This window comes from Pseudochaenichthys georgianus, chromosome 20, assembly GCF_902827115.2.
Source record: "Pseudochaenichthys georgianus chromosome 20, fPseGeo1.2, whole genome shotgun sequence".
NCBI lineage: Eukaryota > Metazoa > Chordata > Actinopteri > Perciformes > Channichthyidae > Pseudochaenichthys > Pseudochaenichthys georgianus.
In genome coordinates, this window is record NC_047522.1 from 491,909 (window position 1) to 503,789 (window position 11,881).

The following is an 11,881-nucleotide window of genomic DNA, read 5'->3' on the forward strand; positions in this document are numbered from 1 at the left end:
ATGACCACAATATCATTATTTTAATAAACCAAATATGAACAATTGAGGAAAATGAAGAAGAACTGATGATTCAAATGTTGTAGTACAAGTAGTAATGTAGTTAGTGCATAAATTACTATTGCAACAAATGTGTTAATTTACTTCATTATTAGTCGATTTGTTTTTGGAAGAATGCTCCGGGCCAGTGGTTACAATGGTGGGGCCAGTGATAATACAATTCAATTTTACCCTTAATGTCTACCTCTGCGGTAAGTCACTAGCACACCCCCCCCCCCGTCGACAATTTACTAGCGGTATTTACTTGCGGCACCGTGTGGGCCGGCGGTACCGAAGTGGGCCGGTCGAGAGTCCCGGGCTGATTTGTAGTCCCAGTCCGCCCCTGTCCTCCATCCTCTCGATGTCCTCCATCGTTAAATCAGTCTGGCATCCTGCATCTGCATACAATATAGCAGTAGCAAGCATGATTAGTTATTTAAAATAGTCAAATATGAATGTGAATTGTTGTGAAGTTATCTTTTTGACAACCTTTTTACATACATGCAAGTTCTCTGTTCCAATTATTGCAGATTCTCAAGTTAGTACTCTATTTTCTAAACCAATTCAAAGTTTGCATTGATTTTCTGACAATCACATTTGTAATATTTAATAATAATACTGGTGGTTAATTTACCTTGTTGGTCATTTAATATCCCACTGGTGTCCTCTGGTTGTGGGCTGTCAGACGGGGGCTGCGTCGGTTCTGGGCTCTCGGTTGTCTGCAGGAGATCCAACAAAGCCTCTGCACATTCTGATTGTCTTTGTTGGTCTTCCTCGTGCTCCATCCTCTGCTCTCGTCGAAGAGATGCCTCTGATCTGGGCTTACTTGTTGTGTGGTAACCGAGGCTAACAGTGGGAGCCCAGTCTACCGACTCAACGTCACCCAAAGCGCTAGGGCACCCTAAAAAGTCCCATCAAAGTCCATATTAGGCTACAGGTAACTTAAACATGATCAGTATTACTAAGTAAATAAGCATTTAACCACAACCCAATAATACATAAACAAAGCCACAAAAACCAAGTTAGCTAATACCTCTGATGAAGTGGTCGCTGCAGACACTGCATTCGACGACTCTGCTGCTCCCGACCGCAGATGTAGGTTTGAAAGCCATTTTTTCCGAGCTTCTTAAATTGCTCAGCTTTATGGACGACAACCTCCGGCACTCGGTAAAACCTCTTGTTTTTCTCTCGGCCGGATCGATTGGAAAAACCGTAAACTACACAACACACCGGCATTTTCGCAGCTAGATCCTCTGTGGAAAATTACTTCCTGACCTCCAATGGAATTTCGCGCCAAAGGAACGCAGCGGTGTGACGTCAAGTGAAACCAAGCTATTAATTTTGCTGTTGCTTATTATTAATAACCAGAGTGTGGTTAGTTATTGTAATGTGAACCTTATTTCAATTTCTGTGTATTTTGCAGAAACCATTCATTCTCTACTCTACATTGTCATTATCATCCACATCAAACCCATTCGACATCTTGTATATGATTCCATATCAAACATGATGTATTCTGTGTTGATGATCAGAACTAACTAAGCTAATATAAAGTCCAACGACTGTACTTCCTGTCTCCGTGTCAACTCTCTAACCGGAGTGCTGTTTTGGATAAACATCACAACACACATAAGATCCCCCAATACAAACAACTATATAAATTGAGTCAATACACTTATTTATTAATATGTAATGTTGAAACGTAATGCAGTGGGTGTTTTACAGTGGGCTTCACAGAGGAAAGAGTAGAAATCCACTGAAAACCATGCGATTAAACAACTCATCATAAACGCTGTAGCTGGAGGGCAGAACGATGTTGGCAACATCTCCCTTCTCCATCTGAAGAACCATTGAGTTAGATGCAGAGACAAAGCCATAGGCATCATTGTAATCTTGAAGCCTCATCTTGATCACGTTGTTGAGAGCGAATTCAAGAGCGGTATCTGATACAAAGCGGCTTCCCCACATGTTGAAGCTGAAGTAGTAGACTCCTTTGATGGGGGCTGTGAAGATACCTGCATCACAGGAGAAGGTCAGTGAGGAGAGATTGTTTCTTTAAATAAGGAGCATGTAGGAGCTATTACCCGCGTTCACACCGCAGTACTTTTCCCACTTTAGTTCCGATATAGTTCCAAAATGTCGCGTTCACACCAAAAAGAGCCGGAACTAAAATTAGTTAATGAGAACCTTTTTTACACCTTTTTCCGTCCCTGCTAGAGAGCAGGTACTTTCGTGGGAGAAAAAAAAGGTTCCTATATCTGATTGGCAGTGGAGATGAGGAGGTGTCGGCGTTCTGGGGATTTACTCAGAAGGCTTCAGTAGAAGCTGCTGGGAGTCCCAGCAGCTTCTACTGAAGCCTTCTGAGTAAATCGCTGAAGCCAGTCCCCAACTCCGGGGACTTCCGGCCGGGGACTCCGGGTGGCAGTATACGCCGTGAAGTTGTTTGCGGCCTGCCAGTAAACCCAAAGCAGAAGAAGAAGAAGTGACATCAGTGGCTTCATTTGCCTAATCCACCCCCAGGGACTTATTCCGGTGTGAACGCGATCTGTACTTTGTACTATTTTCTACCATGATCAACTGTAGTAAAACTAAGAGATGTTTTAATGGTTTCATTAAGAAAACTCTTAAGAAAGCTTATAGTCTACACATCTACTGTAAATGAATGTGTGTGTGTGTGTGTGTGTGTGTGTGTGTGCGTGCGCTCAGTACCTGTAGTTGGGCTGTAGGCCAGGCCGATATTGGTGAAGACTTTACTGTACTTCAGTATACTGTTAGTGCCGAAGGGTCCGACTACTCCTGCATCACTGAGACCGGCAGAGAACGCCACCTGAGGACCGGCTGTGAGAAAGAGGAGGAGTTTGATATTTGCTGGTATATCAGTATACCGGTTCTATTCTTATTCAATACTTTGACTCTTCATAATAGTTTATGTTTCTTACCTGAGTTCTGTGTCTGGAACTCCACCACCTGCTTTTCACTGGAGCTCATCCTGTTCTCTTGAGCTGAACAAGTTTAAAATATTTATAGTAAAGTTTTCATCCTCAGTTTATTTCAGTTTCCGTCATCACATATTAGAAAGTTTGACACCTGTTTTCTACCACACTAAAGAGTTCACTTTAAATCAGATAGCTTACCTCCATCCTCACCCTGAGCCCCCGTCCAGAGCAGACAGAGCAGCAAAACTGCAGCTTTCCTCATTCTGAAATATCGCTGTTCAGACAGAGAAGTGTGACACGTCTCGCTCTGTTCCCGTCTTTATATACACGTTAAACAGGTGACGAGGCCGTGAGAATCCAGCAGATTTCTTTGATAACACATATCAAAATGATCCAAACGTCCTTGGACATTGTTTGATGTTCTCATAAACAAGTCATGTTTATCTTGGAACTTGGTTTAATAACCTTGATAGTGACGGAGCATACTACATACACATGGCAGTTATCAGAACCATAACTATGAAACCCCCTGGGTACGGGCTGTTAGGATATTTAGTGGACAACTCATTCACACTGCAGTACTTTTCCCACTTTAGTTCCGATATAGTTCCAAAATGTCGCGTTCACACCAAAAAGAGCCGGAACTAAAATTAGTTAATGAGAACCTTTTTTACACCTTTTTCCGTCCCTGCTAGAGAGCAGGTACTTTCGTGGGAGAAAAAAAAGGTTCCTATGTCTGATTGGCAACATTTTCTCATGTGTAAACAAAAACCTGTATGGGAAGAAAACCTTCAGGTCATAATGGATTATAAGACAATACCAAACATTTTCCCCAAATGTACATCCATCATTTCCCACAGTAAACACTCCAGTAAGTGTTTCTCTCCATCTTTCAGTCCTAAAAGAAACACAATTCCCAATGTCATAGTTTGAGTTTCACATTCTTCAAACCGCCACCTCCTGTGGGAGTGAAACATCATCAACCAGATTAGATACGGTTTCCCCTTTTGTGCAATGTTAGGAAACCTCTAATTTCACACATTATTATCACCCAAAAAGAATGTGTTAGTCCAAAACATGCTTGATTAGTCATCGTTTTAAATCATGCAGTTGCACTGATCAGGTGCAGACATACACACACTCACACTCACACTGTCAGGTTGTAAAGTCAGGTTTGGTCAGGTTCACCGCAGAGTCAGTCATTGACAGTGCCTTCCCAAGTTACCCTGTCGGTCAGTTGGTCTCAGTCTTTTTGGCCATGTGTCGTGCTCTGCAGAGACTTTGATGTTCCAGCACAGGCCAACATCCTCCGTCTATAAAAATCTGTATATATGGAGCGCCATCATTTATTAATTCACAATTACAACTATAATGTTCAAGATATCTCCAACCCCTCCTTGCTGTTTCCCACATTCCCTGAAAAGTGTCTAGCCAAAAAAATGTCACTTCCTTATTGTACTATTACTATTACTGCAATTCATTTACACCTAATTAGTATTAAAATGACTAATAGATATATTTCAGAAACATGTGTACATCACTATCTTGTGTCAAAACATTACTAGGATCTGTAAAGATCTGCTATTTATTCCATAACTCATTCTATCAATTTATCTTCAATTCTGGTGCACTTAAAGAACAATGTTACCCTCTTTAACCGTGCGTGGAACTCTGGGTGTCTGAACATGAAACCAGTACCTCAAATTGAAATACTATATTTTGTTTAGAACCAGCTTTCCCTTCAACATGACCTATATAAATAAATATTTATCTGATCTTATAGAGCTGTTACTAAAACTCTCCCTTTGAACTGATCAATACTGTAACAAATTAAAACACTACCAAATTCACACACGAATAAAAAGTCCAGTGCATACTTCCTTCATGCCCCCCCCCCTTTTTTTATCAGTGTGTATTAGACTGATTTTCCACTTCCCTTTAATAGTTCCCCTCTTTTCCGCTATTTTTATTTACCACTTGACTAATTTATGGTCCATACATCTTCTTATCTTCACTTATTTATCAAGTCAATTCAAGTTCTTTACAATACATTAGTAGATACCTTGTGCAGTCTTCACAATAACTAATCCCCTCTAGGATATGAAATCCATTCATCTTCAAGCAGATACTATGTCCTTATTTATGTTTTGTTCACGATAACAATGGTATAACAACCACATGTCATCAATTCTGGTCCACCTAAAAACCAATGTTAAACTCTTTAGCAGTGTGTGGAACCCTGGATGTCCGAACATGCAACCATTCCTCCCTCCTTTATCAAGGATTTAAAAACAGAAGTCATTTCATATTTCCTATGGTAATAACTATGCTACAATGGTGAAATCAATTATTTAGATTGGAATACGATATCTGGCTTGGCACCAGCTCTCCCTTTAACATTATCCATACAGATAAAGATTTGTCTTATAGAGTGGTTCCTAAAACTATCCCACTACTTTATTCACACGTGAATAAAAATGTCAAAGAATATTTTGTTAACCTGATGAAAAGATTGAAGAATATGGTTGTACTCTGAACCCTCAGTGTGTTCTCATTTTACTCTAATAGTCTACTGCTATTTTTAATTTAATAAATCTTTCTGTCTTTACGTATTTATGCTTTAAATGTGCGTTTTGTGAATAAGTGTGTTTATGTGTAAACTCACTCATTCCCGTTTTCCTTTTCTCCTCCTCTGGTTTTCTCAAGCCGTGACCCCGGCCTCCTCACTTCTAATCGACCATGCCAACTCCTCTGATTCTGTGTTCTCTTCAGTCCATCAGCTGTAACTTCATCTGCTGTCAGCCATTGGCCCAGTTACATCTGCATGCCCCCTCATGCTAATGTTCTTGCACTGCTTTACATTTCATCTCCTCCTTTACAGTCTCCCTGCTGTTTTTATGGAGGGCGGATTCTGCTCTCATGTCCCACACTTTGCTCTTGTGCTCAGCTTGGAACTTCATGGTCCCGTCTGAGGGACTGATGAGCGTAGATTTCTGCCCGTCAGCATGCTGTTTGGTTCTGGATGCCACAGGTGGAGATAGTTCCGGCTGCAGTCTTGTTGTTGTTGTTTCAGCTCTGGTTCTCTGTCTGTTCGACGGAGAAGGAGGAGTCTCCTGTTGGGTTAGGTCTTTTGTCTGCTTGGAGGGTCGGGATCGTAGCCTTTTCTAACTCAGAGGGGGAGTCCAGGTCTCGGGACGCATTACCTATAAAAAATCTAGCACACTGAGGTTAAATAAATCCAACCCTTTCCACTCTGACTCTTTGTAATCATACTATCTGTCTTAATTGTTAAATGCCATCTAAACAACCTAATTGATGTCTACAAATGATATTACAAAAACTCACTCTAAAAATTGTTTCAATCATTGCTACATATGTACCCAACATAACTCTTCCAGGAAACCATTTTCTCCTATACATTGAAAAACGTACATGTTTCCAGCATCACATATTCCACACACTACGAAAGAACATTACATATTTTCTCCAATATTTTAAGCTAGTTTCTATAGCAAGATTATCATGTGTGACATAATAATCAGATGTCTTGTTTGCTAACCAAGAATATTAAACTTTAAAATGTCTTTTGGCCAGTTGAAGTCCTGCTTACTTCATCCTTAAACTCTTCTTTAATTTGAAACCAAAAAAGGTCTTCCTTCTCCACCATGATCCTATCTCTATATCAAAGTCCAGACAAACTGATGATTTATCTTCAGAAACCATGAGGAATGACTCATAAAACACTATTCTCCCTTACTTCAGTTCTAAATCAAATGAGCCAGACAGGAAACCCCCTTTAACCACTTGAAATTGTTTATCTAAGTTGTGTTGCAAGCAGGTTAGATCTGTAATGAATTAAAATCAATATTTTAAGGACGCAATATAAGTTAAATATATTGTTAAGCTAATTACTGTTTTATTGTGAAGGCCTCTCTGGCGAACAGCGGCCTTTGGCTTTTATTTTGAAAGGCCGTTCCGGAACAGCGAGTCCGATTCCTAGAAACACGCCAAGTTGACAATCGTTCTAATGCATTAACTATAGTCGTGAAAGAGACAAGGAGGGGGAAGGCGTGTGGAAGCAAGCAATGAACTGAAAATGCCACCAATCCTGTTTTAACGTGATGGCGCACATTGAAAACCGAAGCGGGCATAAGCACCTCTGTCATAACTGACAGAGGTATCCCTTATGCTACTACTTTTCGTTTTATTCATAACCTAAAAATCCAATTGTGATAAATAGCTTGCTTTTGTACCATTACATTTACCAACATAAAACAAGGTCTGTACTAATCAACAATGACAACCTACAGACAGCTCATTTATTTAAATATACGCAATATATTGACTTCGCTTTTATTTATCTGACTTAATTAACGTGCTTCCCCCCCTTTCAGCCACTAGATGGCAGCAGCAGAGCACAAATGAGCTTCACTCTTCTGAGCGAATGTCTGATTATCACAGACAATCGGTCACACAGGTTATTCAGGTAAAAATCACACAGATTTATTCCCTGTACAGTTTGTCTAGCTTAGCTTGATAACGTGCTTCATATGTCGTCACGCAGGACTCTCTGTCTACCTTGCGATCAACGTTATGTTTACGTCAGCCTTTCAAATTAATGTTTACAGACAAGGGAAACGAGAGCCGGTCTCGTCACAATGTAGGTGACGTTAGCGCTCTCTCCCAAGGATTTAACATATAAAAGTCCGCTGACACTTTCGCTTATTTGGTCTTGGACTCTTATTTACCCCCAGTTATAAACGGCGGATCGATCTGAAATATCGATCATCCAGGTTCCGTCGTGTAGGACTTACACCTACAGCCCACGAACTGCACCGCTTCTACGTCACTTCAGGAATATACTACCTGAGATCCACGCTAACTGCTTTATATTTCTCGTCACGCAGGACTCTCTATACCTTGCGATCAACGTTCACGTGTTATATATAACTTTCCTAACATGGTAAAAAATATGCATTGTATACTCCATTCAAACTTCAAAAACACTCTGAAACGCCTACAGACAATCCTACAGGGCCCTGCTATTGTCCGAGGCGTCTAAAAGTGCTTGTTCCCGACCCAGTGTGGTCGTCTGAATCCTTCCACAGCTCATGTTTATTCAGAATCGGAGGTCACCATTTGTTAGGAGATTTAGTGGACAACTCGTCCGCTTTCTTAAATCTCCTCGCGTCCCTACACAAGCCGTTATCTTACATGAAGGAAACCCAGAGCATACAAGTAACCGTTTAACAATAATCCACTTTAATGGTAATATACAATGCAATACAATCAAATACATTACCATACACAACCATATCGTAATGTCAGGAGTTTGGCCTACTCCTGGCTCCTGCCCACAGGCCGCCAGACCTCCAGTCCCAGCGACGCGAGAAGAGAGAGAGAGGCACACCGCGGGGTTCCTGTCTAAATACTTCGCTGACCAGAGGAGGAGTTATCTGCGCCCCCCTTCCAGACCAGTGATTGGCTGCCCAAATTAGTATCAACAGCTCACATCTTAAGTTCCCCAATCCCAGTGGCTCAGCTTCCTTATCACAGGGATCTGAGATGACTGTATGTTAACTCCACACCTTCCCCCTCTTCCTTTTGTCCTCACAAAACCAAATGTTCACAGGCCCCAAAAACAGTTCACAGTTTTCTCACCCAAATCATTTTCCCTTTTTAAGCATCTTGATAGTTTACTAACATGAATACATACAAATATTTCCTTACAGGGCTCAAGCTGGTCCCGCTATATAGGAGAATGTATGCCTGTGTGCGAGCTGGCTTGTGCCGCCGCGATGAAAATGTCATATTCCTGTTCGAATACTCGCCAGTTCTCTGCGTTGTTACCGTCAAAGACGAGTGGGACGGGTCTCCGGAATCCATCCGCCATGTTAGCTTAGCTGCTTGCGTCTTGGAGCAGGCTTAGTTGTCCTCACAAACGTCACCCGGACGTGAAAAATCTGTCCTGGGGGGGGGGGGGGTGAGGGTTACCTTGGTTGGTGATTGGCTAATGGCTACACAAGACAAAACATCGTTATGACATCATAAATGTAGAGACATGAAGAAGAGGGGACACATGTTGATGTAGAAGAGACATGAAGAAGAGGGGACACATGTTGATGTGGAAGAGACATGAAGAAGAGGGGACACATGTTGATGTGGAAGAGACATGAAGAAGAGGGGACACATGTTGATGTGGAAGAGACATGAAGAAGAGGGGACACATGTTGATGTGGAAGAGACATGAAGAAGAGGGGACACATGTTGATGTGGAAGAGACATGAAGAAGAGGGGACACATGTTGATGTAGAAGAGACATGAAGAAGAGGGGACACATGTTGATGTAGAAGAGACATGAAGAAGAGGGGACACATGTTGATGTAGAAGAGACATGAAGAAGAGGGGACACATGTTGATGTGGAAGAGACATGAAGAAGAGGGGACACATGTTGATGTGGAAGATACATGAAGAAGAGGGGACACATGTTGATGTAGAAGAGACATGGAGAAGAGGGGACACATGTTGATGGAGAAGAGACATGGAGAAGAGGGGACACATGTTGATGTAGAAGAGACATGAAGAAGAGGGGACACATGTTGATGTAGAAGAGACATGAAGAAGAGGGCACGCATGTTGATGTAGAAGAGACATGGAGAAGAGGGGACACATGTTGATGTAAAGAGACATGGAGAGGAGGGGACACATGTTGATGTAGAAGAGGGGACACATGTTGATGTAGAAGAGACATGAAGAAGAGGGGACACATGTTGATGTAGAAGAGACATGAAGAAGAGGGGACACATGTTGATGTGGAAGAGACATGAAGAAGAGGGGACACATGTTGATGTAGAAGAGACATGGAGAAGAGGGGACACATGTTGATGTAGAAGAGACATGGAGAAGAGGGGACACATGTTGATGTAGAAGAGACATGGAGAAGAGGGGACACATGTTGATGTAGAAGAGACATGAAGAAGAGGGGACACATGTTGATGTAGAAGAGACATGAAGAAGAGGGGACACATGTTGATGTAGAAGAGACATGAAGAAGAGGGGACACATGTTGATGTAGAAGAGACATGAACGAGTGGATTTTGCATAATAGGTGACCTTTAATGCATAATATGATTTCTTTTTGGCATGCAGGAAACTTTAAGATATGACACACAGAAAAATGCACACACACACACTTGGCCACACACCAATGCAAACAAGATCACCTCTTAAACCAACATACCTGTGGAAGGTCACAGCATGGTCTCAACTTTAAAATAATCTACCTGTGTATGCTTTGACTGCTGTCTCTCTCTCTCTGTTTGCAGGTCAGTTTGCTGACTGTGTATTTAGTGTATTATATGTATTACATCCATCGCTCCGTTATCGTCCTGGAGGTTGTGGAGCTGCTGCACAAACACAGCTACAGAGGGCATGTGGATGTCAGCCTCCTGGCAACATGGGAACAAGTGAGACGGAAAAAACAATATTTAATGTTGAGAAAACAGCTCACTGGTACTCCTGCTTTAGTTTGGAAAAAGGAGCTTCCCTTGAACAAAGTTACACATAAAATACATGTCACACACACACACACACACACACACACACACACACACACACACACCACACACAACACACACACACACACACACACACACACACACACACACACACACACACACACACACACACACACACCACACCACACACACACACACACACACACACACACACACACCACACACACACACACACACACACACACACACACACACACACACACACACACACACACACACACACACACACACACACACACACCACACACACACACACACACACACACACACACACACACACACACACACACCTTTGACTCATATGGTTCCCTGATTTTTAAGTCATGCTTTTACAACATAAGCAGCACTCCTATGTTGTTGTAGTACATTAATTCATCTGATTGCTCATATTTCAAGGCATATTTATCTTGAGCCCTTCATCAACTGCCCCCATTCAAAAACCATTAAATAGCCCTGCTATATACTATGACCATTATTTTCTTATTTATAATATGGTTCAAATGGAGTAATTGGAGTTGTCTGATGCACTTGATACAATTTGACTATTTAACATACTGATGTGTTTATTCAAAACCCTTTCAACACACAATGTCATAATAAAATAAATGTTCGGACATTTTACACTGTGACTCACTTTAAATTATATATATGAAATACTATACTATGACTATGATTTGTTCAAAATACTGGTGTATACAATAACCTTTTTCATATTTTGACTTCCTTCATGACATGTTCATAATATTCTATTATTTTACCTCTTTTTCTCTATATTTTCAACACACTATACCAGGAATGGGCAAACTAAGGCCCGTGGGCCATATACGGCCCATTGGGCTTTTGAATCCGGCCCGCCGAATATTGGTACAAAATTGTCCAAATTATAGTAAAGACCGCATTCATTTGGCCTTTTTCCTGCAATACCCGGCATTTCAGTTGATGCCACTAGATGGCGCACTCTAGACACAAATGACCTTTGCTGGAGTCGGCAACCCAGCAAGATCTAAGAACCAAATACATCACGCTTACATTGGAGGGGGTCAAGATTAACCTGAGCAATAACAGTTCACGGTTAGTACACTACAGCGAATACAAATTGCAGTAGCACTGAGAAAAGTGACTAGAACGTGACCACACACTTGAAAAAAACACTTATATAAAGTCAGGCAACACTAAAGACACAACACACGCAACTCAAACACTAAAGTGTGGTTTCTAAACCTGCTTACTTTTCCTGGTATTCAATAAAAGTTCTACACAAAATTGATCATCCATGACTCCGGATCCCGGCGTATATAGACACCAAAAAGAAAGACATGTGGGGAAGCTGG

The 11,881-nt window shown here is 41.5% G+C and overlaps 1 protein-coding gene across 1 annotated transcript; it reads right to left on the bottom strand.

Annotated features, from left to right (window-relative positions):
* Window positions 1-1,754: 1,754 nt before the first annotated feature.
* Window positions 1,755-3,248, bottom strand: LOC117466006 (complement C1q-like protein 2). Its single transcript, XM_034109136.2, has 4 exons — window positions 3,171-3,248; window positions 2,976-3,038; window positions 2,746-2,874; window positions 1,755-2,051 (listed from the first exon to the last, which is right to left on the bottom strand). Exons 1-4 carry the CDS (start codon window positions 3,232-3,234, stop codon window positions 1,768-1,770), a joined length of 540 nt encoding a protein of 179 aa, XP_033965027.1. The 5' UTR covers window positions 3,235-3,248; the 3' UTR covers window positions 1,755-1,767.
* Between the last annotated feature and the right edge of the window lie 8,633 nt (window positions 3,249-11,881).

Bases quoted from the DNA above. Each gene is read 5' to 3' on its own strand.
- LOC117466006 (XM_034109136.2), bottom strand. From the start codon at position 3,234: ATGAGGAAAGCTGCAGTTTTGCTGCTCTGTCTGCTCTGGACGGGGGCT. The intron at 2,875-2,975 runs GTAAGAAACATA...TCTTTCTCACAG, and splicing joins GTTCCAGACACAGAACTCAG to CCGGTCCTCAGGTGGCGTTC. The intron at 2,052-2,745 runs GTACTGAGCGCA...CCTGTGATGCAG, and splicing joins GGCCTACAGCCCAACTACAG to GTATCTTCACAGCCCCCATC.